Raw genomic sequence first — 17,500 nt, forward strand, 5'->3', positions numbered from 1 at the left:
CAGCTCTCGCTTTGGGGGTACAGAGATTGGATGGCCCTGAGGAGTGACCCACTCACCCCATACTCCCGCAGCACCTCTCACAGCATCTCCCGGGGGACCCGGTCATGCGTCTTCTCCCTATCCATAAAACACATGTAGACCGGATGGGCATACTCCCAGGCCACCTCCAGGATCCTTGGGAGAGTGAAGAGCTGGTCCGTGGTTCTGTAAAAGGTTGTGTTCTTTAATATGTCAGTTGCAGAAGATGAAGGGGAACAGTGACAAAAGCAAAATTTATCTTTAACACACTAGGAACAGACTTAATTTGAGGGTTATTAATAGTTGAACATTGCATCAAATGCAAAGCAGATTTGTTCAACAGTAGGCTCATATGTTTGTATCTAAATCTTGTGTAACTCTGTTATTTGTTCTCCCTCCTCCATTCTCTCTGCCTCTTTCTCCGGACTGGTTTTCTCATCTTGATGTAACCCTTCATGTCCTCTCTCTCCAGGTCTTGTTCTGATGGCTCCCCATGTCTTCCTCTCTTCCCAAACATATGTACTAAGTGAGAGGAATGTTTCAAAATTCAGATGAGAATGCTTTTCTACAATTTCTTTGATACATGGTAGTTTCAGGAACCCCATGTTACTTAGGACCTAATTCGTTTTAATGAGGTAGTGCCGAATGTCATCTTTATGACTAACAGATAGGACAGAAGGAGAACAATAGGTGACTGTCACCAATGATTACCAACTGCCAGCAGAATTTGGCAATTGACTAGCAAATCTTAAGTACAAACATCATTTCTATTTGAATGCGGATGACTCCTAGATCTATTCCTGTTGGACTCCCAACAACACAGCTGGTTACAATTACAATTAGGTCATTTAGCAGACGTTTTTATCCAAAGCGACTTACATCGGTTAATAAACACAATGCACACCGCCGGTTGAGTCAACCAAGTAAGGGGACAGCCAGCTCGTCAGGAGCAGTTTGGGTGAAGTGTCTTACTCAGGGACACATCAACACTCAGGTAGGAGGAGCTGGGGATCAAAATAGCAACCTTTCGGTTACAAGACAACTGCCAGCCACATAACGTCAGCCCAGTGATGCTGATTAGACAGGGATAGGAGGCAGAGAGAAAAGCTACAGGTTTGCACACGTGTAATGAGCCATAAAGGTTAGGATGTAGTTTCTAGGACCATGTTGTAATATTGCAGGAAATTAGAGGGCAAATGTTTTGATTGCATCATATGGAGAAATATAGTAAAACATATGCTATAATATGTAGGCCTCAGATTCCACTTGTGATTTTAAGTTATTTTTCAGCAACTACAATGGGTTATTTCGTTGATTTTTCAATTGTGTGGCAATTCGTTTTTGTTGGAGTTGTGTCAAGTACAGGGTTTTTATTTTTCAGTGGTTCGTACGTAGTAAAAGCACCCCCATCCGCTCTCGCCTATATTGCTGGGCCTGTCGGCATCATGTAACTCCCTGGCTGAAAGTGAGTCCCAATCTGGCTCTGGTGCAGACCCTCCAGTGAGCCCTGCTCTTCTCACTGGTTCATCATCTTGCTTCAAACACCAGTACAGACATCTGCTGTCACATGATAACGTAACGGGGACATGCAGTTTTGTTGATATGTGCTCTCTGCAACTTTGTTATATCTTGAAAATGTGAACATTTCTTATCCGCTAATAATCTAGAAATGTAACCACGCTTTACTTTCTTTTTGCTTAAACTAATGTTTCTCAACCACTCACAAAATCCGAGGAAGAGTCCAGATGACGACTGTTTAAGCATCCCTACACTTGTTTACCAGTGCATTATACAATTGATAAAAAAAATGCATTGATTGCTTTTAAAGTACGTTGCGGGCTGGCCCTGAAATATATCACTGCTTTACTAACTCTGCCTGCTTTATATATTGTTATACATTATTATTATATACCTGTATGTAACCATAATGTGTGTGCGGATGTGTCTATTTTCGTACCTCAACGTTTGTTTTGTGATGTTATTACAAATAGTTACAACCAGAGGGCAGTTAAAACCTGCATATTCCTTTGTTTATTTCTACAAATCACTATTGCAGGCCTGTCTGTTTGTAGTATTTTCTTTTCTTTTTTCACAGTACTTCTAGGGTAGTGCACTTAAAGAGTATTATCATAGTAGCCTACTAGTGTAGAACCAGAGTTGTGAAGGAGCATACCACTGTAGAGAGTACTAAACTCTGAAGGTTTCAAACTCTGAAGGTACGATAAAACGTACAATCAAATACGATGAATAATAAAATAAGCATGTTAACAATGAGTTTAATAAGGTTGAAAAATGCTTTAAAATGATATTCAACTAAACCAAGACAAACTACAATTAAAACAGAACTTGCTCTAGAAGTTTTTACGTGTTCTAGGTATTTAACATCAACGAGTTAAAGATGTTTAACGTGTTCTCGATGTTTAAAGCTAGGGGAGTCGATTTGGAGAAGCCATGATTACTACTGGCCTGCTTCTGCCTCAGATACCATATTTATGTATTATTTTCTCAAAGCATTTGATTTATTGAATGCTGTCCGATGTAAAGACAATTTAAACTAATATTACAAAAAATGCTTGAAAAATAAATTGCCTACCCTAGCATAATGTTAAAACCTTAACATTAAGGTTTTCTAGATGGTTTACATTGATGTGTTCAAGATGTTTAACATTGTCGTATAGTATGTTAAATGTTAATGTATTCTAGATGTTTAATGTTAACATTTTCTAGATGTTTATAATGTTCTAGATGTGTAATGTTTATGTTTCACGTGTTCTAAATGTTTCGTGTGTACTAGGTGTTTAATGTTAACATGTTCATCATGTTAAACGTGTTCTAGATATTTAACTTTAACATATTCTACAAATTTAGCTTTAACATGTTTTAAATGCTTGACGTTAACATGTGGTAGAGGTTTAAGACCTGGACTCTTGTAGAAGATTGTGCTGTTCTAATGTTTAACATAAGCGTTCTAGATGTTTAACATATTGTAGATGTTAAATGTGTTCTAGATTTTGTTGTTTTAGAGGTTTGCCGCAATGCAGTTGTTAATTGTGTTCTAGATACTTAATGTTAACCAGTTGTAGATGCTACAATGGTCTAGATATTATCTGTGAACATGTTTTAGACATTTGGCATTCTAGATGTTTAACGTGTTACAGCTGTTTAACGTGTTCTTGAGGTTTCCTTTTAACATTTTGCCAACCGAGGGCTCTTTGGCCAACTCGTCCAAAAGCGCAAAAATATCCAGCATTAAAGTATTTTGGGTAATAGATAATATAAATATTGAATACAATGAATCAAACAGACTTTTCTTTTCAAAGTCTTGCTATTCGGACATTTGTCGCTATAAACCAGAAACTGTACATTTTATTACTTCCAGAATCTTCCTCATCACCATCATCATCATCATCATCATCATCATCATCACATGGTTTAAAGGAACATTTCGTCAACATCTCAAATCTGGGATATTAAGCACAGTGACCGAGCAAAAAATAAATAAATATAAAATAAATGAATAAATTAAACAAAAATCAGGTAAATAAATGCAACACTAAAATGAGAAAAAGCAAGCACACATTGGGCAATAGGTACATTAATCAAAACCATACAAAAGGTACAGCATTTAAATATTGTTATATAAAATAATTTAATTTAAAAATAAAAGCAATATTTGTTGAATGTGGTAACAAGTCCTGATGATAATCACATCTGTTCCTGCAAACAAGGCCAGGAAAACTATGCGATATATTTTCCATACTTGAAACACCTGTTCCTTTGGGCATAATAATAATAATATAATTATATTAATTATAATAACAATAATAATAATAACAGTCATAGTAATAATAATAATAATCATACTTGGTATCATAATAATAATAATAGTGGTAATAGTGATTATAGTTTAATAATAATTATAATAGCAATAATATCGTCACAATGCAGGTCTCTGAGCATGAGTCTCATTCTAGATGTGCAGAAAATAATAATTAAAAAAAGCATAAAATGCCATTTAGCATCACCACGTCGATATCAGCCAATAGGAACACACCACTGTCAACCAATAGGAACACACTGATATCAGCCAATAGAATAGCAGTATCAGTCAAATGGAACACACCAATGGTGAGTCTTGACCTATAGGAATAGAGATAATCAGCCAATGGGGACACACCAATATCGACCAATGGGCAAACTGATATTGGCCAAACAGAGACAAACTACAATTCTGTCCCTTTAAGTAGTATTTAAGTCAGGGTTTCAAACCATAACCTTTATTCTCTTCAAAACTACCAGACATGGACTGTAAATGTAAGAATATAAATGTCCACATTTCTTCCAACATTCTAGAAACACTAAAACACACAAAACAGCGATGTGTTAACTAACTCAAACTCAACTAACTAGTTCATAGATCTTGAAAGTGTTTATTCTACAGTGATATCATATTGACACCCTATTTATTTAACAAACTGATGTCTATTATCGGTATTGGTGTGTCCTTGAAAATGGGTATTCCGTTTTCCAAGATATTTCTACATAGTAACAACTCATCTTCATCTCAATTTTCAACTTCTTCTTGATCATCGTCGGCATCATCATCCTCTTCGGGGTCTGACTTATATAAATATCACTATTCATCCAAACAATCTATCGACCAATAGAAAACAGATTTAAATGGAGGTTTGTAATATTTACAACTGTCTGCTCCTCATCCTCACACCATGATGAGTCAGGGAGATTATTACAAAAACAAACAGACAAACAGTTTCAGTTCATTTTCTGGAAGAGAAACAAGAGGAGAAGAGTTTGGCATCTTTTGTTTGTTTGGATTCACAGTTTGGGTTCTCGCAGTTTGTTGTCTGTCAGTTTCAGGAGGTGTTTCGAAGACCTTCTATGAAAATGATCCATGTTGGACGGGATTGGTCAAGAGGTTCAGGTCCAATCCAATCTGGGGGTTAAGGTTTGTCTGACTTCCTGTGAGGCCCACAACGCACAGGAAGTAGAGCTGGACCAGGTGTCACCTTGGTGAACAGAGGTTTTTGTTGGTTATTATGGGCTGTTCCTGGTCTCCTTGGCGTCCACAAGCCTGGCCATGGGGTCGTCAGGGGGTGGGGGATTGGGTGGGGGCGGGTTCACTCTGCAGCCGTCTTTAATTAAGAACGACGCGGGGGGCCTCCCTTATGAATATTGTAATGTGTCCTATGTGTTTAGTAACGATATTGTTTTAAACGTTGATAAGCAAGGCAATAGTTGGCCTAGCTTTCTAGTTGACTCTCTGCCAAGGCCTAAGGGTAGGGAACGTTTACTCCTACAAGTTTCTTGTTCTGACGTGCGTTCAGACAGGCAACGCAGTCAACAAAGCAAACGTCAGTTCAGGAATCACCCGGTGTCATTTGGAACTGAAGATGGCCGCCGAGTGAATAAGGCTAATGGGTTGGGGAGGGGAAAGGGTTCTAGAAGGGTTCTAGAAGGGTTCTAGAAGGGTTCTGAAGGGTTCAAGAGGGTTCTAGAATGCGGACCCTGTGATAGCGTTGAGCTGTTTCATGAGGCCCTCCAGGCTAGCCATCTGCTCCGAGAGATCGTCCTGCTCGTAGACCTGATGGGCACAGCATAGCATTGTTTACCGAATCGTGATTTAGCAAAGAGTAGTATAGCAATGCGTTGTTTAGCATAGAATAGTTTAGCCTAGCAAGGTTTAGCATACCATAGTTTAGCATAGTATTTCATACCATAGTTTACCATAGTTTACCATAGCAAAATGTGATTTAGTGTTGGGTGGTTTAAATATAGCAGATATAGCATAATGTAGTTTGCTGTACCATGTAGTGAGCATAAGATTAGTGCAGTGTTGTGTAGCTTAAAGAGCCTTAATGAGGCTGAGATTTAATCTTTACATTTTAATGAATAATAATGAATGTTTAATTAACTATGAATGATTTCTCAGAGTAAATATATTCAATCTTTACTAACATTAGCCGCGTCTTCTGTGCACACTTGCTTGCTCCCCCCTCCTTCCTCCAGGAAGTCTGGTGCTGTTGGCACGGAAACCGGAAGAAGCGGCGAGCGAGCCTTTCCCGCCTGGCCGAGAGACGCCGTCTTAGTGGACACTGCGATGGACCCTGGCGAGGACAGGCATGAAAAGAATAAGAATAAAAAGAGTAAAGAAGGAAGGTGACAGACACGCCCCCCACAACATGACGACAGTACAAAGTTGTCCACGTCACCGTGGTAACTGGGTATGACGACCTACCGGGCGGTCCCGTCATGGTCGTGTACACCTTGGGCTCCAACATGGCCACCATGGGCGGGGGCAGCAGGGGCGGGACCGACTTGCCTCCCCCGCAGCAGCTGCTGCCGGGCGACGCGGTGACGCTAGGGCTAGCGGCATTAGCATTGACGAAGCTCCGCAGGGGGTGGCTCGGTCGCACGCACGCTGTCGGGATCGCTCGGGTGGTCCCCGCGGCAACAGTGACACCGTGATTGCCCTGGGCTTCCTCGACGACCAAGGGTTGGGCGGGGCCAGGGGCGTGGGCGGTGATGTGTGGGGGCGGAGCCTGTTGTTGCAGGAGAGAGTGGGCGGGGTCTGACGGCAGAGGGAGACAACGCTCATTTAGAATGCAAGGTGCATTATATTATATCATAGAACAGATTTGACATATTATGAGCATTATATGGTGAATAGTATGCTCTATGAACAACATATTTACACATTATATAATATCAGTATTATATGGTCCATTTTATGCTATATGAATAACGTATTTAAACATTATATTCTATGATAATGGTATTTTATGGTAACTAGTATGCTATATGAATAACAACAATAACTATGATATGATGAGTCAGTACCTGTGCCGTAGCCTCTGTCCAGGGTCAGGCTGGGTAGGGGCATGGATCTCAGGGTGTACTGCCCGTGGGAGAAGCCCGGGTACTGACCCTCCAGAGAGGGGACTGGGATGGCACTCACCACCGCTGGAGAAGACAACACAATGTCAAACACTGAGGCACTCAACCCAGTTAGGGTCCATAAAGGTGTGAAACTGTGGTCCTTCCTGAGTAGACCAGTCTTTAGGGCAGGTATTGAACCGCGGTGCATGCTGGGTAGTGTAGTCCTTACAGGGGGTGTGCACACTGTGCAGTGTGGTACTCACAGGTGTTGGCCGGCTGGGCGTCCATGGGGATCATCTTCCCTCTGGTGGGCCTCCGGGCCCCCATGGGGCGGTCTAGAGTAGAGATACTGCTGGAGCCGTCGTCCCCCTCGGCTCCTGGGAACACACACACTCACTCAGTATGTGGACCCTCTGATGATACTGTGTATATATATTGCAGCATTCTACAAGGAAAGTGGTAGAATCCGGATATCTTTTTAAGTTACTTACTATTTGTTAAAGTATTTCGGTATGGTAACTATGGAGCAAAAGGTGGGCGTGGCCTATGTAGTGGGCGTGGTCGGGGTGACGTAATGGCTCCGCCCCTGTCTAAAGGTGCTGCCATCTGTGGCTAAAGTAGTTATTGCAGCTTAAGTGTTCGATCCTGCTTCCTAGTGGCTATGTGAGGGTAATGCAGCTTGTGTGTTTGAATCTGCTTCCTAGAGGCTATGTGGAGGCAGCTTATGTTCTTAAAATACGTAACAATATATAGATATACACAGAGTATAAAACTTATAATAATATATATATATACACATTATATATGATGTATTTACCAGAGTGGCTGCTCTTGCTCCCAATCTGGCTCTCTGATTGGCTGTGAGCTACGTGTGGGAGGTCCTGGATGTGCTGGAGGGGCGTGTCACACCCAGAGGCCCCGCCCTCCCCTCCGCCCAGGGAGCCTGGCCCCGCCCCCGCACTGCCCTTCTCCAGGGCCTTCATCTCCATCTCCTCGTGGTGGATCCACAGGTCGGGGGGCCGCAGCTCCTTCTGGCTGCCCTTCCTCTTACCCCCGGCACTGTGGTGGGTGGCTCGCTTCCTAACACACACACACACACACACACACGCACACACGGTTACTGCAGCCAATGCACTGCTACACACACTCACAGATTGTTACTGCTACACACACTCACATACACTGGTAGACTGATAGAGTGACAGTGACAGAGTGACAGAGTGAGAGATTGATTGATGGACTGATAGAGTGACAGTGACAGAGTGACAGAGTGATTTCCTTACTTCCGCTGCTGGTGGGAGGAGCGGCGGGTGCATATTAGTGCGACCACCACCACCATCACCATGGCAACCGCTCCCACAGAAACCACGACGACCACCAGCATGTTGGCGTTGTGTTGGGGCGTGGCACTGCCTCCATGGGGCGGACGCATCTGGCCAATGGGAGGGCCTAGAACACACAGGGGAGGGACTCAGTGACTCTCTTTGTTTCTTTTCCTGTCGGTAAACTATTCATTCAGTAAGTCATCCAGTAGCCTCACAAATCAGTCTCAAGATATGAATCTAAATTCAGTTTTTTAGAGCTAAAGTCTGGTTGTAGCTCAGATCTGGGTTTCACTTTCTTTTGCTCATATTTATTTCATTGTTCATGTTGTTGGAGACGGGGATCGGCAAGCACGTAATTCGCCAACACAAACTCTGCCAGCCGTGTCTTCAAATCAGCACAGTCGGCCCTCTATATACTCAGTGAATTAGAGCATTAGTTATCTTGGCTAGAACGTATCTGTGACTAAATGTGAACAAGGCGTAGCTCTGGCTCTTGCAGTTCCTTCTCTTCCAGCCAGAGTCTGGTCTGACCACATCGTGTCTGCTGCATCATAACAGGACTGCTGGATCAGCCATGACTACCAGTCATAAAGTACATAGTCGCTAGTTAGTAGGCCAGTAAGTCAGTTAGTTGGCTAGTAATTCAGTAAGTTGACCGGTAATTCTGTTAGTTGGCCAGTAATTCAGTTAGTTGGCCAGTCATTTAGTTAGGTGACCAGTCATTTAATAAGTTGACCCGTCATTGAGTTGTTTGGCCAGTCATTGAGTTAGCTCAGTATGTGGGTGAGTCTTGAGGAGGGGCTTGTCTTACCATTAATGCTGCTGTGGTCAATCAGGTTTCCATCAGGGGGCCAGTAGGCGTGGTCTCCCCCCCGGCCTGAAACAACAACAGAAAAACACAGATCATTAATAACATAAAATATTGAATAATTTATAGATCATAATAAATACATCATAAATATCTATTCATGATATTAATAATATTAATAAAAATAACAATAATATTATATAATAACAACTATTATTATATCTATCTACCATAATAATGTCTTAATAATCGAATCTCTTATTGTGTAGTAAATTGTAGTTATTATCAATTATTGAAATATATAATATATATATAACTGTATTATTATTATGATCATATATAGATTTCTAATTCATCAACCAACCTTGATCATTGGCCATCTTATCTGGGTGCTCCACTGTGAAAGACAGACAGACAGAGAGACAGACACGCAGACAGACAGGCAAACAGGCCGTCGGACAGACAGATAGACGACAGGCACAGAGACCATCAGACAGTCAGACAGACAGAAATAAATGAGGCCGACATACTCAACAGAATATTCATTGATGTCTCAGGTTATTGTTTTTCGATAATAACATAAATATAAAAATAACATAAATATGAATACATAAATATTAAATAACATATAGCATATAGCATATATAGGCTATGTATATTTAGCAGCCAACACCTAGTGTATCTTATGCGTATATTTATATGTATACATTTATATACATTTATATATGTATACATATATATGTATATATGTATATATATATATATATATATATGCATATATATATATATACATATATATATGCACATATATATAATATATATATATATACACAGGGACGGCTGGTATAAATGGGCTAACAGGGCTAAGTCCTCCCTACCTTTTACATTAAAAATGAAAAAATATTATTAAAAACCTTAGAACATATTGTTTTATATTTTGGTAGAACCTAAAGCAGCAGCACCGCCAAAAAGTGACAGAAAAACCCAGGATATATGATATATCTTGTTTTTTTTCCTGTGAATGGGCTAAATGTATTCAGCCCAAGCGGAGTAGCGCTTCCATTCAATTTTGATTGACAGGCATCGTGACACGCCCCCTTCATATGCTTCCCTTTTGGGCTAAAGTCATTCAGCCCAAGCACAGTAGCGTAAGCGGCCATTTCATTGTGATTGACAGGTGTCTTGACACGCCCCCATTTGGGCTAATTTCATTTAGCCCAAGCATAGTAGCGTAAGCTTCCATTGACGTTTGATTGACAGGTGCCCTGACACGCCCCCTTCATATGCTTCCCATTTGGGCTAAATTAGTTTAGCCCAAAGGCTGACCTTGGATTTAGCACAGTAGCTTGAGTACAGTGACCTTCGACCAATCACACCACAGTAGCGCAAGTGCAGTATGGCGTATGTGTAGTGTTTTTAAACATTTTTGTATCATAATTTATTTATTTATTTATAAATGAACAAATTTTAAATGTATCCATGAAATGTTGTTGTTTCTGTCACACAAATTAATTAAATGCTGACTCATCTATCTAACATTTTATTATTACGCAGTGCATTACGGAACGCACTGCTTTTACTGTCAGGAGTGCGGTCAGAATATGGGCGGTAATTGTGCATTTGTAAGCGGGTCAACAATGTTTCGTATCGAAACATTAAAAAAGCATATGTCTAAATAACCCAACATGACGTGACAAGTGTGTAGAGAAAGTGGCCCCTCTCCCAGCTGCATTTCAGCGACAGGCAGTAACAATAAGGTTCTCTAAGGAATCGGAAATGATCAAATTTAATGTTGCATACAACATTGCCAAAGAGGAGTTGCCATTCACCAAATTTATTCCGAAATTATTCTCATGAAGAAAAATGGATTAAACGTCAACCCAACGTATAGCAATGAGATGGCATGTGCACAATTCATTGCGGGAATAGGCGACACCTTAAAGCAAAATATTGCGGACGTCGGAAACGCCACATAGCCTAGGCCTGCATGTCCTTCATGATTGACGGCGACACAGACGTCTCTACCAAAGAGTGTGATCGTCTATAGCCGCTTTTGCGCCAAGGGAGACCGGTCAACATTTTAATTGTTTAATTCTTTAAGCACAAAGTTTTGCTGAATGTTTTAGTTTGAAATGTTCGATTTCAGCTCAGTGAAGCACTTTAAACACCTTATTTTTCTTTTTATTTATAATTGTGCTTCAAATAAAGACACTCATTTCTCTACACCTTATTCTTGTTTAAAAATCATTCACATTATATGAAAGTTATTTACAGAGATATAAAGGTGACCTCATGGCGTCTGGAGCCCTGTGAAGTATTGATAAATACAATGCATTCGTTAGCCAACCCACCCAAAATCACAACCATCCGTCACTTTATATACATTTAAAGCCCTGTATACGTATATATATATAAATGTACACTTATATATTATATATATATATATATATATATATATATATATATATATATATATATATATATATATATATAAAAATATATACCCAGGACTTCCCCTGGTGGTCATGAAGTGTATATTAAGATGTTAATAAATATGTATATTAATTGGTAGGCCCCTACCCTTGGCGGTCCTGAAGTTCACAGGCTCTGAGAGGGGCCCCAGGCCCTTGGTGTTCTTGGCCTGGACCCTGAAGTAGTAGCTGGAGTCCAGGCTGAGCTCCAGAACCTGGTGGGTGAGCCGGTCTCCACCCAGGGTCTCCATCACCCACTCATCGATGGGCGTGTTCTTGTCCAGGGTGTAATACAGGGTGTAGCCTGCAGAGGGCAGCAGTGTCACCATTTTCTCATTTGATTCCACATCAAAGGTACAATATTGCCGCGTTTCCACTGCAGGGTGCGGTACGGTTCGGTTCGCCTCAGTCCAGTAGGGAGGGGGCGGTATAGCCAAGCTCAGTTCCGAGGTCGCGTTTCCACCGCCGACAGTACCCCTTATGGTAGGCCGGATGTCGATCGCCGCGGCAGCTACGTAAACATCGTGACATCATAGCAGCGCGACACAGTGTAGCCAGCTCAATAAAAACAATGGAAAAGTTGAACGCGACACATTAAACCGTTCCTCACTGCTCCATCAAGCTCCCTCTGCACGTCTTCCTCCCCAAGAATGCAGAGGAACGTCTCCACCTCCTTGTTCGCCCCAGCAAGCGTTTTACGCGACACGTTCATTGTAAAGAATAATACCTCGAGGCTACTGTTTGTTTGTTTTTATCCCCACGTCGCCCGGAAGTGACGATTCTGTCGACCAATCAACGGAGGGGGTATATAGCTCGAATTTTCCGGCACCCTTTCAGGCGTCTCAGTACCCCAACGGAGGAGTACTGAAGACGAGGGCAAAACGAGTACAGCTCAGTCCGGGTCACGCCCACTTTTGGCAGTGGAAACGCAATCCGTACCGCACCTTTGCGAACCGAACCGTCCCGCACCCTGCAGTGGAAACGCGCCATATGGTAGCTCAGCCCTCCCTGTTCCGACTCTCTCTAAACTCCAGCTCTCAAAAAGGTTTTCTAAAAACTTTCTAAAAAGCATGAGATTCCTCTACGCTGTTGAGTCTGAGTGTGTTTATTTCTTATTTTGCGTTGTACCTCGCGGCAACTTTAAAGTCATTGTGGTTCACTTATTAAAATATGGTAGAACACACGTTCCTTCAGGTTAATTGAAGGTCATTTAGGTTAATTCTGGATAAGGACATTCTTGCAACAAGGTGAGGGTAGACATTGTCATTCATATAAACTAGAAATATAACTATAAAATATGAAATAAAATACAATGAAAAAACAGTATCAACATAAAATATTAAGAATACAATCAAGTGACTAGAACTACAAGAGTATTTCTAGTACCTATCAAAGCATACCATCTATACAATAACTATAAATGTAGCTCAGGAATAGAACTACAAACGTAGATCTGTTCTAGAAGTTCAAACATAGAGCTGTACCTGAGCCACATATACATACGTGTGTGTGTGTGCGTGCGTGTATGTGTGTGTACCTGTAATCCTCCCGTTTGCCTCCAGGGGGGGCTGCCAGCTGATGAGCACGGCCCTCGGTCTCCCCTCGCGGCTGATCACTGTCAGGTCCTTAGGGGCGGAGCTAGGAGCTACACAGCACCACAATAAAAGTCTGAGGGGCGGAGTTAGGAGCTACAAATCACCACAATAAAGTCTTGGAGGGGAGGTAGAAGCTACACAGCAGAACAATATAAATCTTAGAGGCGGAGCTATGAGCTACCCATCAACACAATAAAAGTCTCAGGGGCGGAGTTAGGAGAGACAGCACTAAAATATAATCTTTAGGGGTAGTGCTAGGAGCAACATGTCATCAAAATAAAAGGCCACAGTTAGCTTTTTTATTTCATGCAATAAACCCAATAATCATTATTTTGTAGCAGTGCTGATGTGATTAGTGTGTGAGTCTGTACATGTGTGTGCGTGTGTGTGTCTGTACCGGCTTCGTAGGTGGTGGCATGTGCCGTCATACTCCAGGTACTTGACTTTCGACCCTTGGTTACCATGACTGCAAAGTCGTACATGGTGTTGGGCTTTAGGCCTGTTACAGTGTGGGTCAACGCGGTGGTATCAGCAGACTGCCAGAAAACACAAACACAAGAGTCCTCACTTTACTTATTTCCTCACTTTAAAAATGCACCAAAGGTCCCAACCAGTTTTCATTTGACAGTCACCGGTCCTCAATTAATACTATACACTCTACACATTGGTCCTCACTTTAGACTTTACAAAGCAGCCCTAATTTTACAGTCTACACACTGTTACTCACTATACATTTACAAAGCTTTATAATTTTATGCTTCACAAACTGGTCCTCATTTAACACATACAAAGCAGTCTTCACTCAATACGCATTAGCTAGCTGGCAGACCGACACATAATATTTTTTAGCTGCCATCTAGCTAGCTCGACAAGACAGACCATACCTTGTACTTTCCACTGGAAGAGTAGCTGGTCTTCCACTTGACGGAGTAAAAGCGCACCTCGACCGACTTGGCGTTACGACTGAGGGCGTTGTCGGCCCAGGACACGCGGACGGCGTCCGGAGACACCGCCGCAGCCTGGACCCCCACCGGCGGGATCATGGAGTTGGGCGAGGAAGAGGATTCTGTGACAGGGTTCGGGTATTTGTCAAAGGGGTGTAAGAGGTCGTCGTCGACACCGACCACATCCAGGGGGTCTAGGGGGTCTGGGGGGAGGGGACGGTGGAAGAGGTATGTGTGCGGGATGTGAGGGAAGTGTGGTGAGACATGGGTATGTTTGTGTTTATGAGGACATTCAGGGTGTGTTTGGTGTTTATGGGGACGTAACCAACGTTTTGTTTGTGCGTGTTGACGAGATCCATGATTCAGTACATGGGTAAATATATATAAATTAAATAAAAATTATATATATATATGTATATATATATATATATATATATATATATATATATATATATATGTATTTTTATATATATATACATGTCACATGATTGAAAATAATATGGGTGTTCACATACAAAAACACGCACGCACACATCATGGGAGTTGCATCATGGGGATAATCAGATGAACAGATGAAAGGAGAAGTACAACAGAAATGGAGAGGAAAGAGAAAGGACAAAAGGTCAGACAACTGGAAAAGAGCTTGCCCTAGTTCCACATGCTATAATTCTACAGTTATATAATATATATATATTATATATTATATTTGTTCATGTTTGTAATCCTTTTTAAGATTAAGTTTTAGTAGAACCCATTAGCATCATTATTTGCCATTAGTTATTCTGTTGCCGGTAGCAACATTAATAATTGCTTGTAATGACCTGTATTTAGATAGCTATGAATAGAGAGCCGTGTTGTTTGTTAGACAGGTGATGCCAGCATGTGAAGCAAAAGGAGTTCAGGTATCAGACACTGACACAAACCACAGCCTCTGACGGCACAGAGCAGGGGTCAGCCACCTTTTCAACATGCAGTGCCAGTTTGACATTTTTTCTCGTTAATGAGTGTGCCTTAAGCAACAATATATTAAAAATTAAGCTGAATTATGACACAGCGACCAAAAATATTTCCAGAAGACCTGGAAGTGTATTATTTCCATATAGTCCACAATCATTTTTGGTTGTTATATTTGCAACATGGGCTTACAAATTATAATTACTTCCAGATGTCCAATCTTAAAACACCATTTTCAGAAACTCATTCAAAAACATATTTGCACTGTGAGAAATGTAAAAACCGAGAATATATGAGAATATTGGAAACATCCACATCAATATCTTTAAGACATGTACAGCTTTGCAAAACCATGTGAAGGCGATGCATACAGGCCCCTTGCAACAATATTTTAAATATTTTCTTCTCTGTTACTCACAACATAGGTTTAAAAACTATTAATTTATCTCATTTCAGAACACTGCTTTCTGTAATTAATTTAAACATATTTGCACTGGGAGAAAATGCCCAAAACAGAATAAAGTGCAAAAAAATAATTTGGTAGTAATGATTATGCTGCCGCATTGTGCGGTAAAATTTTGTGATAAAAAAAATGCTTTGCCAGTGGTGGCACGCATGCCTAGGGTTACCGACCCCTGGCACAGAGTATTAGCAGGTTGGGCTAAACCCTAACCCTATATTATACGATATAATGATGAAACCAATACACATGCCCAGACTCAAATTTTAGGGTTAAGGGTAAAGGTTAGGGTCTAGGGGTTAGGGTCTACGGTAAGGGTTAAGGGTAAAGGTTAGGGTCTAAGGGATAGAGTTAAGGGTAAAGGTTATGGTCTAGGGATAGGGTCTATGGTAAGGGTTAGGGTAAAGGTTAGGGTCTCGGGGTTAGAGTCTAAGGTAAGGGTTAGGGTCAAGGGTAAGGGTAGTGCTAAGATCAGGGTCTAGGAGCCTAGAGTCAGGGTCTAGGGCTCAGGGTCTAGTGCTTAGAGTCTAGAGATAAGAGGTTAGGACCAAGGGTCAGGGGTCAGGGTCAGGGGTCAGGGTGGACCTACCAGAGAGAGACCTGGTGACAGCGCTCTCGTACAGGGGGACTCCTTGGCCGGCGTTGTTGAAGGCCTTCAGAGAGATGACGTAGTGGGAGCTGGGCTCTGCAACACAACACATATTATAGGTTATATACGTTTGGTTATATAAAAGTTAACTGGTAGTAACCACGGTAACCACTCATAGCATTAAAGCTGTCAGCAGAAACCTTGTATAGCTACTCATGGTTAACACGGTTATCCTTTAATGTAATATGTAAATGTATATATAAATCTATAAATATTCAATGGACAATATTCCTTGTACCGTCTGTATACATTCCATGCATACAGACTGTACAAGTATTCCATGTCTCCCCCAGGCTCTAGATGATGTAGTAGCTAAGTTATGAGTTCTCTGGTCTCACCCAGGTTCTCGATGGTGTAGTAGTTAAGTTATGAGTTCTCTGGTCTCACCTAGGGATCGACCGATACAGATTTTTTAGGGCCGATACGATACCGATATTTTTTCATCAGCCTTAGCCGATACTCCGATACGCCGATACCGATATTTAGAGCCGATATTTAGAGCCGATACTGCTTTTGCTCCCTCAATCATAAAAATTACACTGATAACAAATGTTACAAGTCTCAATTTAAAAAAGGGAACATTTATTGAACTTCAATATAAAAAACAATATTTAACAAATAGTAAAAACAGGTGAGGTAAAACAAGTAAGAAAAATTAGATGAGCAATATTTAACAAATATTAAAAACAGGTGAGGTAGAACAAGTAAAAAAAAAAAAAAAAAAAAAAAAAAAAGCGAAGAAATATCGGCGAAAATCAGCCGCGTATCGGCCGATACCGATACACGTAAAAAACGCGAATATCGGCCGATAATATCGGCCGACCGATATATCGGTCGATCCCTAGTCTCACCCAGGTTCTCGACGGTGTAGTATCTAAGGCAGACCTGGGCATTGTACGGCCCCCGGGCAACATACGGCCCTTTGGTTGACTTTTGTCCGGCCCGTGTAAGGTTAATTGGAAATTAAAAAGTAAACGTATTGTCTAATTTTACCTCATGCATTTTATCATACACCAACATGTGTTGTGAAAGTCAGTTCTAAAAATTAGCTATGTTATTGATGTTGTTGCTAAAACTTCATCAGGGCACGGGCATTGAATCATAGACAATTTGTCACACTTGAGGAGCATGAGACTGAGCATAACATCGACTACCACACAGCTGTCAGATGGCTCAGCCTTGGCAAAGTGCTAAAAAGAGTTTGGGACCTGAAAGCAGAGATTCAAGAGTTTTGTGAGAAGAAATGCAAAGACATCCCAGAGCTCTCAGATGAGGGCGGGATGGCAGATTTTTTTCATTTGCTATTTGTGTGACTGCACTGATGAATGAACTAAACACCCAACTGCAAGGCAAGGGCCTTTTGGTTCATGAAATGCACA

General features: G+C 41.3%; 1 protein-coding gene across 3 annotated transcripts in view; it reads right to left on the minus strand.

Annotated features, from left to right (window-relative positions):
* Positions 1-2,278: 2,278 nt before the first annotated feature.
* dcc (DCC netrin 1 receptor) overlaps positions 2,279-17,500 on the minus strand; it is a 54,914-nt gene continuing 39,692 nt past the window's right edge. The window contains exons 16-29 of one of the 3 annotated variants that reach the window (XM_030342420.1): positions 16,062-16,157; positions 13,999-14,180; positions 13,512-13,650; positions 13,057-13,164; positions 11,629-11,823; positions 9,413-9,445; positions 9,052-9,117; positions 8,199-8,364; positions 7,733-7,995; positions 7,179-7,292; positions 6,877-6,999; positions 6,275-6,607; positions 5,995-6,143; positions 2,279-5,620 (exon numbers count right to left, since the gene is read on the minus strand). In XM_030342420.1, the coding sequence (XP_030198280.1) occupies positions 5,531-5,620; positions 5,995-6,143; positions 6,275-6,607; positions 6,877-6,999; positions 7,179-7,292; positions 7,733-7,995; positions 8,199-8,364; positions 9,052-9,117; positions 9,413-9,445; positions 11,629-11,823; positions 13,057-13,164; positions 13,512-13,650; positions 13,999-14,180; positions 16,062-16,157 (2,057 nt within the window). In that variant the 3' untranslated portion in view covers positions 2,279-5,530. Of the gene's footprint in view, positions 5,621-5,994; positions 6,144-6,274; positions 6,608-6,876; positions 7,000-7,178; positions 7,293-7,732; positions 7,996-8,198; positions 8,365-9,051; positions 9,118-9,412; positions 9,446-11,628; positions 11,824-13,056; positions 13,165-13,511; positions 13,651-13,998; positions 14,262-16,061; positions 16,158-17,500 lie in introns of all 3 variants that reach the window. The other 2 variants (XM_030342419.1, XM_030342418.1) reach the window with 2 other exon arrangements.

The sequence above is a fragment of the Gadus morhua genome, chromosome 19 (genome assembly GCF_902167405.1).
Source record: "Gadus morhua chromosome 19, gadMor3.0, whole genome shotgun sequence".
NCBI lineage: Eukaryota > Metazoa > Chordata > Actinopteri > Gadiformes > Gadidae > Gadus > Gadus morhua.